The sequence below is a fragment of the Maylandia zebra genome, linkage group LG17, assembly GCF_041146795.1.
Source record: "Maylandia zebra isolate NMK-2024a linkage group LG17, Mzebra_GT3a, whole genome shotgun sequence".
Classification (NCBI taxonomy): domain Eukaryota; kingdom Metazoa; phylum Chordata; class Actinopteri; order Cichliformes; family Cichlidae; genus Maylandia; species Maylandia zebra.
This window is the reverse complement of record NC_135183.1, coordinates 5,365,174-5,382,640: the sequence shown is the minus strand read 5'-3', so window position 1 is coordinate 5,382,640 and position 17,467 is coordinate 5,365,174. Positions and strand designations below refer to the sequence as shown.

The 17,467-nt window shown below is 40.5% G+C and overlaps 1 protein-coding gene across 2 annotated transcripts in view; it reads left to right on the top strand.

Moving 5' to 3' along the window:
• Positions 1 to 314: 314 nt before the first annotated feature.
• LOC101483267 (anoctamin-4) overlaps positions 315 to 17,467 on the top strand; it is a 53,001-nt gene continuing 35,848 nt past the window's right edge. Inside the window, exons 1-3 of one of the 2 annotated variants that reach the window (XM_004568892.4) lie at positions 315 to 688; positions 3,472 to 3,546; positions 13,682 to 13,906. In XM_004568892.4, the coding sequence (XP_004568949.1) occupies positions 463 to 688; positions 3,472 to 3,546; positions 13,682 to 13,906 (526 nt within the window). In that variant the 5' untranslated portion in view covers positions 315 to 462. Of the gene's footprint in view, positions 689 to 3,471; positions 3,547 to 13,681; positions 13,907 to 15,438; positions 15,853 to 17,467 lie in introns of those variants that run through there. The other variant, XM_004568893.4, reaches the window with a different exon arrangement.

Genomic DNA, 17,467 nt, shown 5'->3' with positions numbered 1-17,467 from the left:
ATCGACCAGTCACAGCTCAAATTGTCTCTCTATAAAAACCCAAGCACCCTGCTAATGGATACTGGCTGGACATTTAAAAGTTTAGTTCTGGTGTCGGTCTCTGCTTTGATTCTCTAAGTCCAAGATACTGACAGTGTTAGGGGGGGAGGGGATCTAAATTGATCCTATGATCGATTGTGGGACTTTAATTAAGTATTTATTTTAGTATCACTGTTATAACCCCTAAGAACTTGACACTGCGACCTCATTAACCACGTGAAACAGCCACGCCTGCAGTTGTGCGTAAAGACTGCAACACTAACCGCTTACACGAGCCGAAAGAGGCTGACACGATGGAGCCGAGGTGAGTGCGGAGGACAGGTTAGAGTAGGTGGGGTTAATGATGTTTGAGGTACAGGACAAGTTGATGCCTCCTCATGCCGAACCCATGCGTAATAAGTGCGATCGTCGCCGGTGAGGAGGATGCTGGATCATGAGGCTGGAGCCGACATGCGACTGGTCCGTAAGATCAACACAGGCATGAAGATCCACGCCGGGGGTGAGCACATGGGCTGCAGCAAGGTGGAAGACAACCAGGACAACCAGGTCATCTGTTTGCAATGTCAAGATGAGGTGATGCGGGTTTGCCCGGGGAGTCCGCGCAGTCCTCGCCGCGCTATCGCGACGCGCCTCTCATCCGGATCCGCAGGTAAGGGCAAGCAATGCAGCACACGAGGTTAAAAAGAAAGCGCGACGCATGCTGTCAGCTGCAAGCGTTAATAACACTGTTTCTTCCGTTCATATCGTCAATTACTCCGATTTCAAGCTGAAATGTGGGTGTGGTGATCCACTGTGGTCAAAGTGAGTCCACGGGACGACCCAAGGCACACAAACAGTAGTGGAACACCTCACGGATTCTCACAGAGCAGACAGCGAAAGCTGCACTACCACAACACATACTAGTCCTTTTTTATTTTAAATATAATTGCATGTTTTACAAGATTGTTGTTGTACACTGCCTCAGAGTACGGGTGCTATTTTTCAGTGAACATTTTGCTGTGGTGTAATTCATTCATCTGATGTTAAATTAATGATGTGGCTGGAAGCTGCTCAGAGGCTGATATGGTTTGTTCAGCGGTGTGCTCACTCCAAAGCCCATAGCTTTGGAAATAAATGATACCTGCAGCTTTATCTCTACACCGGGACGGGAATGTGTGTGCTTAAAAATATTCCCAGTCGGTGATAAATGTCTACACTGTGCTGCATTTGCTCTTTTTTGATGCATCTGTAGGTGTTAGATAGGAAAATAAAGGAAATTAGAGTTTGTTTTTTTAAAGTTGTCTTAGTGCTTAAATGAGAAAAAGCAGTTCAGGTGTTCATTTATCAGTCCCAGGCAAAAATGTTGGGTGGTATCTTTCAGGAGGTGACTGCAGTGCCAGAGAAAGTCTTCTGCTCTGCTGAGGCAGATTAATGACTTAACCTCTGTCTCCCAGAGGAAAGTTGGTGTTCCACATCAGGCCTTCAGTTTCCACTGTCAGGTTTATCTTATTAATTGGAGCCTCGGTTAACAAAGCCCCTCAAAACCTCCTTCCACAAGTTTTTCAAACTGCGCTAATCCAAATAAAGGCGCAGATAAGGTTGCTTAACTTTTATTCTTTTCTTTTTTCCCCACTATCACCAGTTTTGCTATTGCAGAGTTCTCCCATAGATTTAAATGACTGATTCTGTGAGTGCAAATTGTCTCTGTCTTATAACAGTTCTGACAGTTACACTGTACTCTACTGGACTGAATTATTGTTGAGTTGCTTATTGTCAGTGATGGTATGAAGAGAGTGCTAAAAAATAGAAAATATGAGCACATCTATAACCTGCAGGAGTGGTTGGGTTAGGTTTGCCTTTTTATTACAACCAAAACTGTAACATTAAGTGTACACCTACTTTTCATCAAATAATAATGCACATTGAAGCCATGTCTTAAATCATGTTACTGGTCACATGACGCTCAGTCACACAGAACATATACATTAAACTCATGGTGTTCATTTTGCCATTATGTAATTTGGCTGCAAGAACAAAACAGTAGGAAAACTTACTTCAAAAGAACATTTCTGTGGTAAACACTGAACAGCTAGCTGTTGGCTAGATAGCTGCCCTCTGGGAATTTGTCATTGTCGTTGCTGTTTGGATCCAGTTTGAATCAACACTTGATGTACTGAGTGCTTTTGTATTTTCTGTTTAACTGAATGTCCTCTTTAGTCTATTGTTTTGTTACCTTTTTGACTCAACTGATCCAATATTTTATTTATCGTATTGAACTCATCGTTTTACCTGTTTTGTATGCTATAATGCAGTAATTTCACAACATTTGGGATCAATAAAGTCCTTTTCATCTTATCATATCTTATCTTATTGTTACATAGCACCCCAACCTTTTGTAAATAGATACATAACTTAGCCAATAATTTTATTCTTGTTTACTTATATTGTATATTGTCAAATAAAATAGTATTTAGCAGTGTAAGTAGCTCATATGGTGATTTGTGCTTTCTATTTAGTTAATTAATGAATAGCTAAAGGACTTAAAAACAATTCTGTTTTTTCCATACTGAAAATGTTTTTTTTCCTTGGAATAATAGGATGAATGAAAGAGAGAATCAAATGAATCGTAAACTCTTGATTATTATTATTATGGGTATCAACAGAAGCTTTCACATTTAGTGCATCCCTAGATAGCATTTAACAGGCTTTCCATTATATATGTGGCTTTAATTGTATTAAATATTAATAATATTGTTTCAGATGTGCCACTTGGGTAAAACTTGTACTATTATAGCAGTTGCAGTTCAAAAAGAAAATGAAGTTAAATTAATGTAAAAGTTGTTAATCATTAATCTTTTTGGTCAGTGTCACAAAGACTGCAAAAAGTACTGCAAAATGCTTCACAGTTAAATCTTACTCCATTCAGTCTCGTATGGGTTTAATTATTTTCTCTTTGTTTTGTCCAGTCTGCCCTGCAGGGAAAGAAGGTGAAAATCACTTGCGGTATTCGAGGCATTATTTCTTAAACATTATCAGGGTCTTGGGGAGGTTTTCTCCCTGTAATCCACAGAGTTCTACCACAGTGAAAGCTTTTATTCCCTCTATATAAATTGGTAGACAAAGGCAATAAAGCTGCCAGACTCATGCATTTTATTCCCCTACCTCTGCCAAGGTCAAGAGTTTCCTCCCCTTGTGTAGCTCAATGTGGATCAGGGCACTAACATTGCAGGATTACGGGTTTGATTCCTGTAACGCTGCTGGGTCATGGATTTTCACAAGCCCCCAGGAAAAAGAGAAGCTCAAAAGCTTAGTGGGCACATTTGAAATTGCAAGATACATGTTTCTCTGGGACTCCATGGTACTGATGGTCACCTGTGCTAACAAAAAAACCCCTACCTTAGTTACACTGAATATTTGCCTTCACCTTATACGTGATGTCTTCTCCATTCACAGATCGCGAACCCAGCAGTAGCAGCTACAATGTCTCCTCAGGAACCTTCTACAGTTGTGTCAGTCAGATCACCATCGGTGAGTGCACTGCTTTAGAGTTGTGTCATGGTTCCTTCAGCGTGAGGATTTGGTCAGGAGATTTGGTATCTCCTGCATGTAGTTAGTCTTGTTTGTTTACATTCTGTCTCACCAGTCATGTCCCCATGTCTGTGCAGTGCCTCTGTGCCCTTTTTCTGTAGTTTCTCATTTTTCTCTCTCAGTTGTGTCTCCATGTTTACTTTCCCTTTCATCTATGTCAAGTTTTTATGTCTCTGCCTCTCAGTTTTACTTTTCTAACGTGTTCCCCAGGTGTGTCCTCTCTACCTTGATTCCTTCTTATTGTCTGAGTCTGAGTAGTAAAAAAAGTGAAGCGTCCATGTGGACAGTTTTATGTTTGTACCTAACATTTTCAGAAAACTGTAAGCAAACTGTAAGCACCCCGGGCAAAACCCATCCACAGAGCTATTTAATCTAAGCACTGGCTTTACACTAAAGGGAAGTTCATTTCCAAACTCTGCAAAACATCACTGGATTTTATTTAACTGGGAAAAGGCCAACACAACACTCTCCTTAATCAAACACAAATGTTTATTTCAAGCTCGAACATTTTGGACTTAAGGGCCACTGACCGAATACATTCATACAACCTGAATTCCAAAAAAGTAAATATAAAAGAATGCAAAGATTGATTTACAAATACCCCAAAACTAGTATTTTATTAATAGAACTTAAAAAAAACATATCAAATGTTTAAACTGAGACATTTTACTTTTTCATGAAAAATATGATCTCATTCTGAATTTGATGACAGCAACATGTCTCTTAAAAGTTGGGGCAACAAAAGGCTGGAAAAGTAAGCCCTAAAAAGAAAAAGCTGCAGGAACATTTTGGTAATAATTAGGTTAATTGCCAACAGATCAATAGCATGCTTGGATAAAAAAGAGCATCTTAGACAGGCAGAGTTTCACTTATCTGCAAAAAACAAGAGCTGTTCACAGACTGTGGAACAAATTCAGTGCTTTTAAGTATAAAATTCATTGTCTGTTTCATAATCTATACCATCAAACGCTAAAAAGATCCTGAAAGTGCTGTGCAAAAGAGATGAACACTGAATGCTGTGATGTTCATGTCCTCAGGTGGCGCTGCATTAAACACACGTACAGGCCTATCAAGATCTATCATGCAATTTCTGCCATCTTCTCTGCATCTCACACTAGAACAATTTTGATAATAATTTTTTTTAAAAGGCAAAATCGACATGGGGAAAATTTTTTATCATCATAAATAAAAAAAGGAAGACAGAATGAGCATATTTACTTTAAATGTTTTAGCAATATAATGGGTGTTATATTTTATTTTTATTATGTATCAGTGCAGTTTAGTCCCGTATGAATTGTTAGAGTTCTGACAGCAGAGGGGTTAGGGGAAATTTAACTTGGGATTTGCTAAGCAGTAAGAAAATTAAAGATTTCCGCTGACGTGGAAGTTTGTTTGTATGTCCAAGGTTCTTGATGGAAAATTGTACAATGGTGACAAAGCTGTTCAACATAATTTTCCTGTCTGTCACAAAACTGCAACTGCCTGCCATTTGGAATATTGAGGCCTTGGCTTTCGACATTTTTTCAATGAATATTAACACAGTGTGTGGTTAGCCTGTAAGGTTGTTGACAGCAAGGGGATTCAGACTGTGCTGCTGCTGCATGCAGGTGTTCCTCTCTTCTCTAGAAGCTAAATTAAAAAAAAAAAAAACCCAACTAACTAATGAACTGCTGAGGGGGAGCTTTGGACCGCTGAGACTCACTCTGTTGGTTTTCACAAAAGAAAGATCTATAGTCTCGTCCCACACTCTGACATCAAAAAGATTTACTGTGCTGCCTGTGATTTTAAAGCCCCGGCCTTTGCTTGAGAGGAAAATACAAGTCAGCATCACCGTAGGTTCTTAAACGTTCTAATCGATTATAATCTCACATCAATTCCACCCTCCTTTATTGTTGTAGGAATCTACTGGGATAGTGCAGCTTATAGACAGAGCTAATATTCACCCTGAGGTAGGGATTCAGTGAAGGATGAAATAAAACATTAAATGCGTCATGCTGGAAATTTTAGAGCACTACTGCACTGAGGTTGGCTCTGCACTGGCCAGAACCAAAAACACAAGTTATCCTTTTTTTTTTTTACAGTTTGAAGTGTGAGATTTTGCCGTCCGAGAGGATTCATGGTGTTTTGTAAAAATATCAGGTCATCACAAAATTCAAATTCAGTACTTTGAGGAAAGATCCCCAGCTCTGCCATTCATCCCATCTCAGCCCTCTGTATAACTGATCGCTTTTCACCCTGACTTCAACTAAGCAGTGTGACACAGCTAAGAGCACTTTTCACTTGCAAGAATTAAGCTGATATAAAGCATATACAGTATACACCAAAAACGTCTTTGTTGGCACTGAATAAAATCTGAGAAGAGAACCACATAAAGTGGCATTTTTAAAACCCAGCAGCCTACAAGAAGCCAGATAAAGGACAACAGAACAAAAAAATAAATAAATGGATGGATTGATGAGAAGGGACAGGTATGTTTTTATACCACCAATGAAGTCCAATGTTTTGACCAGTGAAGATGTTTATTGTCAGAGAAAGCAAGATGAACAGAGACAGTGCAGTCGGAGGGACAGGGAGCGATGGTGATCAAGTGAGCTAGAAAGTGAGTAAAGAGAAGAAAGGGTGTTATGGTTTGTTCTAAATAAACAATTTAGGTTTGGGTAAAGAAACAGGGTTGGGGTTCACAAAGGAAGCAGGAAGAATGAGTCGAGTAAAGTTTCACTTGTCTGACTCTTTTGTTTCACTTAATGCACCTAATAATCCCGAAAATACGGTTACTTCCGCCTTCCTTTAGTATGTCCAGAAGTCCAAAACATTTCGTCGACATTGTTGTGTTTGTTGGGGAGAAAACTTATGAAATTACAGTACAGTGGTCCCTCATTTATCTTGGGAGTTACGTTCTAAAATTAAGCCGCAATAGGTGAAATCCGCGAAGTAGTTAGCTTTATTTTTTACAACTATTATAGATGTTTTAAGGCTGTAAAACCCTTCACTACACACTTTATGCACTTTTCTCAGACAGACATGAACATTTTCATACTTTTCTCTCCTGTTTAAACACTCTCAAAGTTCAAACCTTCGTAGAAAAATAAGTCCAGTATTATAGAACGAAACCAAACATCAAACCCTGTTTTCAGGTCCAGAACATGGCAATAGAGCAGCTGCCAGATAATTCAACAATAATGAATCAATGGTACAGAAGTGGAGGAAGCAAGAAGAATGAGTTGAGTAAAGTTTTACTTATCTAACTGTTTTGTTTCGCTTAATGCGCCTAATAATCCAGAAAATATGGTAACTTCTACCTTCCTTTAGCATGTCCAGAAGTCCAACTTTTTGAATGACGGTTAGCATCTTCGTCTGCCTTTTGGGTGCTACCGCAGATGCCTTTGACGGTGCAAAACATTTCGTCGACATTGTTGTGTTTGTTTGGGAGAAAACTTACAAACATACAGTACAGCGCTTTAGAGTCACACTGCTAGCAATCAAAGATTTATGTAAATTATGTAAATTTGATAAGTTGACAAATCATGCAAAATTGCATACAAAAAATACGCGAAACAGCGATGCTGTGAAAGCTGAGCCGGGTTATAGCGAGGGACCACTGTATTGCCAAAAGTCTCAGGTCACCAACTTTCTGCAGAGTCAGAATTTATGTGTTCAAACCTTTAGTGAAGGTTACAAATGATCTTCTTATGGCCTCTGACAGTGGACTCATCTCTGTGCTTGTCCTGCTAGACCTCAGTGCAGTGTTCGATACTGTTGACCATAATATCCTATTAGCGCGATTAGAGCACGATGTAGGCATTGCAGGTACTGCACTGCAGTGGTTTGTATCATATCTATCTAACAGATTCCAATTTGTGCATATACATGAAGAGTCCTCTTCACACACTGAGGTTAATTATGGAGTTCCACAGGGTTCAGTGCTAGGACCAGTTCTGTTTACATTATACATGCTTCCCCTTGGCAGCATCATTAGAAGACATAGCATACATTTTCACTGCTATGCAGATGACACCCAACTCTATCTGTCCATGAAGCCAGATAACACACACCAATTAGTTAAACTGCAGGAATGTCTTAAAGACATAAAGACCTGGATGGCCTCTAACTTTTTGCTTCTTAATTCAGATAAAACTGAGGTTATTGTACTCAGCCCTGAAAATCTTAGAAATATGGTATCTAACCAGATTCTTACTCTGGATGGCATTACCTTGGCCTCCAGTAACACTGTGAGGAACCTTGGAGTCATTTTTGACCAGGACATGTCCTTCAATGCACATATTAAACAAATATGTAAGACTGCGTTCTTCCATTTGCGCAACACCTCTAAAGTTAGAAATATCCTGTCTCAGAGTGACGCTGAAAAACTAGTTCATGCATTTATTACTTCCAGGCTGGACTACTGTAATTCATTATTATCAGGATGTCCAAAAAACCCGCTGAAAAGCCTTCAGTTAATCCAAAATGCTGCAGCAAGAGTGCTGACAGGGACTCGAAAGAGAGAGCATATTTCTCCTGTTTTGGCTTCCCTTCATTGGCTTCCTGTTAAGTCCAGAATTGAATTCAAAATCCTGCTCCTCACATACAAGGTCTTAAATAATCAGGCCCCATCTTATCTTAATGACCTTGTAGTACCATATCACCCTATTAGAGCACTTTGCTCTCGCTCTGCAGGCCTACTTGTTGTTCCTACAGTATTTAAAAGTAGAATGGGAGGCAGAGCCTTCAGTTTTCAGGCCCCTCTTCTGTGGAACCAGCTTCCAGTTTGGATTCAGGAGACAGACACTATCTCTACTTTTAAGATTAGGCTTAAAACTTTCCTTTTTGCTAAAGCATATAGTTAGGGCTGGACCAGGTGTGTCACGGTCTGCGGAGGCAGACCGTGCGGAAATGTGTGTGGTGGACCCAGGAGCGAACACAAGCGAGCCTTTTATTCTGGCTGATGAAAGGAACAAAACAGAGTGAGGGCAGCATAAGAGTAATAGTTAAACAGAAACCTAAACTGGACATAAACTAAGGAAAAGCTATGGCTGGAGATACGGAACACAGGGGGTGGTAACACAGACGACGCGACACAGACTACATGAAACACAGAGACTAAATACACAAGAGGGATGATCAGGGGAAGTGGCCACACATGGGAACACAGCTGACACAGATAAACATAACAAGACAAGGCAGGAGTAAACAACACTGACGGGAGACTGTCAAAGTAAAACAGGAAGTACACAGAGGTGCAAACAGGAGGAGAGAGAGAGCACGGGCATAGTGGGCTGGGGAAACATGGAATGAAACACAAGGAGGGGAGATGAGGGCTCACAGATACATAGAGGGGCACACAGGGGATAAGAGTGACAAGGGGAAGTCAAATAAGGAACAACATAACAGGATAACTCAGGAAACATGACCTAAATAAGGAACGAAATACAAAAATACAAGAAACTAAGAATACTGGGCCCACATGGCCCAGGACCATGACAAGGTGACCCTGAATCCTCCCTTAGTTATGCTGCAATAGACGTAGGCTGCCGGGGGATTCCCATGATGCATTGAGTTTTTCCTCTCCAGTCACCTTTCTCACTCACTATGTATTAACAGACCTCTCTGCATTGAATCATATCTGTTATTAATCTCTGTCTCTCTTCCACAGCATGTCTTTATCCTGTTTTCATTCTCTCACCCCAACCGGTCACAGAAGATGGCCCCGCCCCTCCCTGAGCCTGGTTCTGCCGGAGGTTTCTTCCTGTTAAAAGGGAGTTTTTCCTTCCCACTGTTGCCAAAGTACTTGCTCATAGGGGGTCATATGATTGTTGGGTTTTTCTCTGTATCCATTATTATACGATCTACCTCACAATATAAACCACCTTGAGGCACCTGTTGTTGTGATTTGGCGCTATATAAATAAAATTGAATTGAATTGAATTGAATGCGGCCTTCAGATTAGCTCAGTAACATATAGAGTGTATAGGACTATAGAGCTTCATTGAATGGGTTGCAATGGCTGAACAGCTGCAGCCAAGTGCTATGGAAAGCATCCGGTTGAAACTACGCCACCACTGGACTCTAGGGCAGTGGAGATGTTTTCTCTGGAGTGATGAATTATGCTTTGATGGACAAGTCTGGCTTTGGCAGTTGTCAACGGTACCTGTCTGACACCATTGTGTCTCCAAGTGTCAAGTTTAGTGGATGGAGATTATGGTGTGGGGCTATTTTTCAGGAGTTGGGCGTGGCCCCTCAGTTCCAATGCAAGGAACTCAACTTAATGCTTCAACATATGTTAATGTTTATTTTATTTAACTTCCGTAAGGTTGTTACATTGAAATAGTGTAAAAAGCAAAGAATGAACATTTTCATTCATTGTGTTTTACCCTGAATTGAATGTATGGATATTTTTTACTGTATGAAGATTTTTACTCTGATGGAAAAAGACAGCTATTGTTATCAAGAATAATACTGTACATAGATTTGCAAAGCTACAACTGTGTTTCCAACCTTTTACTTAGTATTGTCCCTAAAATGATAAAAACCATTCATACAGTATTTAATATAATGTATAACTTCAACTGTGCAGCACTTCTTAGGCTGTGTTGCTGCAGTTTCCGACACATGCCCATTCACTGTTCAAATTAAAGCACCAGTAGTTTCCTGTAAACTCCAAGCTCAAACGTGTTAATGCATTGTGCCGCATGTGGCCCAGATAAATGCACCTGCATTTGTTTTCTTACCTCTGAGGGCATCAGGAAGTGAGGGGGGGTGTATCTAGGGCTCTCTCTCCTCAGAGAGCCACAGGGGCACTTTTTTCTGATGACTGCGACATAGATAATGCTTAGAACACACTATGCCCGGGCAACATAAGTTTTGGAGGTCGTTCGGATACACGCCAGGTGTAGATTACAGCACCCACTCCACCCTTCCCATCGTTGTGGGTGACTTTTATGAGATGATGGCATTGATGGCTCAAAGCACTTGTTAATACAGTTTAAAATCCAGGAGCCACTTACAGGTTATGGAGCACTGTAGATTGACCACATAAATCATTCAGCAGAGATGTAAGCAGGTACAGGATACAAAAACTTCAAAGAACACTGTGTGCCTGTAAACAAATTCTAAAAGGCATTAATGGAGCCATACCTCCCTGCATAAATCAATAGATTCCTTTTTAAGGCTTGAAGGCATCAACTAGACAAACGGTATAAGCTACAAGATTTTTGAAAAAATGTAAATTGGCAAAATTATACTAGTAGCAGTTCGTAAAGTAAAATTTACATTTAACACCCATCTTACAGGCTAATCCACTTCTAATGTTTAAAACAAAACTATGCATATAAACTGCTGAGGTGCTCTTTCTGTTTGTGGCCATCGAGTAGACGGGCTGCTCTGGAATATCTTAGAAAATTAGAACAAACATGCTTGATATTATTTATTAAGTCCCTACAAGAAACAACAGATTTAGTATACATAGATATAAGCCCAAATAACATATATAAAATAGCCTCCCTATGTCTTAGGGTCATTCTCACTGCCCTGCAGTGCGCATATGCCTGTGTCCACCTCACACTGTACATCAGTAACGGATACATCTCAGAGACTGCAGTGTAATTTATCCATCCATCCCTGCTATTTTCATCACCTTCAGTAATATGAGCTGCACATGACACATTGTTTCATATCTTTACTGGTCCATATTTCAAATCATACACTGAAATAAGATCAAGGGTAACAAATCCCTATAGTGTGAGGGCATGTCTGTTACACTGCAGTAATGTTTGTAATGAGTTAACAAACACAATGTATTTTAACAAGGTATCTGTGCTTTAAAAGAGTTGAAAAAAATCAAGTTTTCATCATTATTACAGGCTGTCTTTTTAAAAAAAATTATAATGCCACACCTACGAAATCAACTATAAATCATCACTATATTATAAATGGGTTCCAGTATTTGCTCTACATCCTAATTAATATCTCACTATGTCAAATTTTCACCCACCAAAGACGGGAGTTAGATTTGTCTTTCCAGAGGTAATGCACTTACAGTTTTCTCCCCCGGGGTGAATAAAGTCCTACTCACAGTTTTTGAAAGTGCTGACTTGAGCACATCATTTTGGGGGATGCCCAGCCTTACACTCTTACACTTCATTTGTGAAATCCCTCCTTTCATTCTCTCTGAAAACTGGAGGGTGTAAAAGATTCGATGAAATATAAAGTATGGCTTAGATTTATCTCGTCACTCCTCATCGCAGTTTATCCTCCAGCTGAATGTGCATTGCAAGGAGCGAGCCAGAGGGCCTGGAGACTGTGAGGCGTTCCACTTTTCTGCTATTGATTGGGGCTGCGTTTGTTCATTGCTGATGTACATCTGAAATCCGCTGGGCTTTGTGTTTTACAGGAAACCAGGAGGTGGTCCCTTATCCCACCTGCCAGTGAAAGATACCAGAAATATTAAATATACAAAATATTAAAAACACACTTTGCTGCTCTTTATATTTGGTACTATGTGTCTCATCTATTCAGTTCAGTTCAATTTTATTTATACAGCGCCAAATCACAACAACAGTCACCTCAAGGCACTTTATTTTGTAAATTGGGCCCTACAGAGAAAAACCCAACAATCATATGACCCTATGAGGGTCATATGAGCAAGCACTTTGTCAACAGTGGGAAGGAAAAACTCTCTTTTAATAGGAAGAAACCTCCAGCAGAATCAGTCCACTCATGTAAGCAAACGCAACATATCAGTTCAGATTAAAAATGCAAAACAGGTAGTGATGCTGCTATTGAAAAAATAATATTGTGATTTAATTAATAATTTGTTTTTAAAATGAAATAAAAAAAAATTAAGGTTTGGTTTGTGAAGTGTAAAGAAATAGTTTTATCATTTTTCCTTCCTTAACGAGACTTATTTTGGAAAATAGGACATTTATTTGCCCGTTATTTTGTGTAGAGTAAAAAACATACGTAACATTGGCATTATGGCATTGGCATATCAGAGATTTCTTTAGAATAAGGCATAGAATAAAGTCAAGGTTAATAAAAAAAAAAGCAAAAAAACAAAGTAATCAAAAAGGCTTAATAAATTGAACACAATTAAATAGTAAATTGAAAAGAACACAGATTATTTACAACAGAGCTCATCTACTGCATCTGGATCTATTGGATCTCTGATTCCAAAGTTTAAGCCAACATAGATCAAGTGTTCTAACAGCAGGTACAAGAATGTACATTGTGGTCTTAATTGAAGGGTAAAGTAGGGCACCATGACCTGGAAGACAAGCATAAAGCATTTCAATTGACTGCAGCATTCTGAAGGTCAGCATGGCCAAACTGCACTTGATAATTCAATAATGGGGTCAGCAGCAGCTTATAAGATAGCTATGTACAATCAGATCTGCTGCATCTATAATGCCCTACTGAAGAATTATAGATAATAAAGGTTTGGGGAGGTGGGGGGCAGCTACATCTGGACCATCCAGCTCAGTCACTTGTCAGAGCTGAGCTGAAACAGGGAGGGAAGCCTGCTGAGGAGAAATCGAAGGTCCTCAGGAACTCTGGAGAGCAGCAAAAACTGACAGAAAGATGTGGAGGTTCTTCGTGGCCATTCTCATTATTATTATATTTTCATTTAATATAAGTCAGAGGTGTTTGAAGTATTCCTGTGTATTAACTTGTTGTTTTGCAACTTTTAGCTATTGGAGGAAATTGCAAAATTATGCTTAATAATCTATCTTTTAACTATATGCTTTTATGTCTATTTGTCTGTGTGGCTGTATTACATTGTCATGAATTTTATCATAATTACTTTGCTGAACTAGAATCTCATACACTGAGAATCATCTTTTGTGTGGTTGCTGCTGAGGACATACCTGGCAACAATGAAAATTCAATGTTTTATTGAAGTTGAAAGTTTCCACCACTAGGGGGCAACATTGCAACAACTGTTTGCTGTTATGTTCAGCATACACAGTCCCAAATTGTACATGTAGCAATGCTCCCACAAGATGAATGTTAAAGTTTTCAGTGTCCTCTTCCCTTTTTGTTTAGAATCTCATTATCTGCCTCAATTGTTGTCACTCAACAGGGTTTGATCTCGGGGGTCAAGTGGCCATCGAGTTCTCACACTGGAACAGTCCTTTTCCAGAGAGCAGCCAGAACCTCCCGAGTCCAGACTGTGTTCACTCCGAGGCCTCCGCTGTCCCGCCCATCAGCGAGCATCTTGAGCCAGTGTCCTGCCCGGCGTCGCTGTCCGTCACCCCGCTCCCCACGTACAGTGCCAGCCAGGAGACGCTGTGTGACAGCAGCACGAGTACGCTGAGAGCTGTGACAGTACATTCTTTTCAATTATGATAACTTTTTTTTTTTTTACAGCAAATCTACATTTCAGTTAGTAAAACACTGATTACAACAGGTCAGATGGTAACATCCTGTAGCTGTGTTGATATCAGAGTTATGATTGACCCTCTACGCAATCTCCATAATGCTGAAACTGGCACTCTGTGGGCCACACAACAACTGTTTACTCTTTGAGCTGAAGGCAGTTCTTAATGTCTTTGGTTGTACATATGAGCTGATTGTCATGCTGCAGAATCAATTTATAACCAGATAAACTGCACGGTGTCTGTACTTTTTTAGCACAAAGGAAACTCTGATCACATCTGAAGCTAAATAAGGAGAAACGTGGTCTCAACCTCCAAGTTTCCTCCACCATGCATTTCTGTTTCCTGTTGACATTCATCTGCTGTGCTCTCTGGCCCTGGATTAAATAAACTGCCCTTTGTCGACAAGTGATTCAAATGTTATGGGAGCACCCTCACTGCTCAAGCTTGGCTTCAGACCAGGGACCCTCCGGTGTTCGTGAATTCTCAGCTAATGGCAGTTTTAAAGTGGAGTCAGCTTATCCTGTCATCCATAAGTGCGGGTTTTGTTTTATTTGAACACCATCAGGTTTTCCCATTCAGTATAATCAATGCTGAGTCAACACACATATGGACATGATTTACTCTTCTGCCCTCTTTTGTCTTTGGCTAGTACCAGTATCGATATCCGGTCACCCTTGAGCCTTTTGTTTGAGAAAATAGCCTCTTTAATGCAATAACTCAGCAACGTAGGAGTTTCAAACTGATACCATAGATGCAACTACTTAAAAACTTGTTTTAGACTAGAGAAGATGAGGCTGAGATAATGTTTATATCGGGGACTTCATTCCTAAATATTGGTCAGAGTGTTCTGGCCCTTCAACCTGTGTTCACCTCACTTTACCACGCTGCAGGTCTGTTCTTATGTCTGTACACATCTGCAGAAGAGCTTGGGCAGCACATCTGCTACACCTCTATGACGTGGTGTAGTACACTATCACTTCTTCACCAGTGTCACCTTTTCAATATGGCTGTCCTTCACCCAGATTTGCCCCCATCCCCCCCGCGCAGCTGTTTCTGCTCCACTTACTTGTTTCGCTTAACAAACTGCAGATCTCTATATTGAAATCAATCGTTCTTATAGGGTTTTTATTATGACATGATAAACCTGCAATATCTGTTAATAGGTTAGATAGATTAATGGATATATTTATTCCCAGGTGTGTGTGTCTATGTGTGCGTGCATGTATTTGTATGTAAGCGTGTGTGCCCTTGAGTCTCCATCAGAGGACCATGCTGACACTGTCATCAGTGCCAACTGTCATTGTTTTGGGCTGCAGCAACACTGACTAGCCGGCCCTTTTTTCTGATTGGCCGCTGTCAGAGCAGCTTTACCTCCGATTGGCTGCCAGAGAAGCCCGATTAAGAATGCCGATGAGTAGCTCTCCTTTCTCTCTCGCTCTCTCTCTCTCTGACACTGTAAACATCCTGCTCATGCTTGTGTTTTTTTTCCTTCAGTGAGGATCTGTGACAGCTTTTGCAGCTTTCCTGCTGCCAGATTTGAGCATCTTTCACTATGACAGATCCGATCCGCATGTGTGTGAATGTTACAGTGATTCTGGACCGACTGATGCAGGGATGTGAGGAATAAGGAGTAAAAAAAATAAAGTGGGGATGCTGGTTGCTCTCGTGGGACATCGCACTTGTTTGTCGCCCTCAGCGAGGGGCTGGAGGTGGAGGATGGTGTGTGCATATGTCAGTGTGTGTATGTAGAGAAGTCATCGGGCTGTTTTGGCATTTGCTGCGGCTCAGCTGTGAAGCCTCTCCCCCCCTCCTCCTCCTCCTCCTGCCTTCTGAGGAGCGAAGCTGCCTCTCTGCCTCTGCCCACCTTCACATGGTGAGTGTCCTCAAGTTGTCTTGAAGCAAAGGCAGCTTGATCTCCAGAATGGATTCTCTTCTTTTTTTTCTGCAGTGCTCTCACTCATTTGTTACCGTGTCCTTCTCCCCGCCCTTACACTGCTTCATCTTTCACCCACAGTTCCCTGAACAGTGTAAGCATTTGACCTTCATATGCACACACACACTCTTTCTTCCAGCTCCTCATAATCCCCTTTCTCTTGATTGTAATTCTACTTGTTTTTTCCCACATGCTCCACCAGCTCTTTTGCTGTGATTCATCAGCTGTAACGCACGGAAACTAGTCATGTCTCTGTGAGCAATGTCCGTGTATGAGTGTGTGTTTGCTGTGACTGTGGTGACTGGGCACCAATAGCAGCTCGGCAGGTGCAAAAATTTCCATCCCTTGGCTGCTAGGGAGAAAATGCGCCCCTGGGTATGATTCGCGCATCCAGCTAGAACAAACAATCCCTCCTAACTGGTGACTGACACCTAATCCCCCTTGACAACACCCTCCCTCCCTCCCATTTCCCATTAACCCCCCCCCCACACACACACACACACATTCATACACACACACACCTTTCTTCTCCTATCAGCGTGAGCTGTCATCTCCATGTTGTGTTGTGTTATAAATGGAGCCGCACTGTTGAGTGTTTTAAGCAACTAGAAGAGAAGAAGAATTCCTTTTTCACTGGAGAAAAAATCTTTAAATATTCTTGTGTAATAGTAATGTTATGCTCTTTTTTAATATGACCACCACCCCAGTCTTCAATAGGTTCAAAACACACTGCGTTTTCCAGTGTATTTAAGACCAAGTTAAGATAAATTGTGTCCATTTACTCCTCTGCATGTAACATTTCAAAACTAATTCTCTAATCAACTGGGACTCAAGGTCAGGCACATAAAGTAAGAATAAGGTGAGTTTGCTTACTAAAAGACATTAGAAGTCTTGGTGTAAGTCTGAAAGAGATTATCAAAGCCAGTGAACGGGTCACAACAGTAATCTAAACACAATGGCAAAAAAACATGGACGCTTAAATCTCGTGGTGTGTCCACAGATGTGACCATAAAACACTGAAATAACAAGCATGGCCTACTTCTCCTCACATTAATTTTGATGACTTACTTGCTTCAAATACCAGAGATCTTGACTCCAAACTATTTAGCAGACAAGTTTAAATTATTGATACGACATCCTGTAAATGAAAAAAGTATTTGGGCTGCTCAAACTGACACAGTGGAATGATATTATGTTAACAGAGAAGGCTCACCACACTAAAAATGCAGAAAATAAAATACATAATCAAACCGAGGTTGTTTGAAGTTATTCAAACAGGCTATCCAGATTTATGTGTCACTTTTGCATCTTCAAAATCAATAAAGACCTGTTTGAGTGACCACGTGAAGCTCCAGTGTTACATCAGTTTACACAGTTTAATGAATTTTCTTCAGACGCAGACAATTTCTCGCTTAATGTTTTGCACCATTCCACTGCTGGTGTCTTTTTTTCAGCTTTTGTTCAAACTGTCATTATGTCATCATGAAGCATTTAATGACCCTCAGCATATCGCAGTGAAAAAGTCACAGCAAGGTAACTTTAACATAACTGTGAT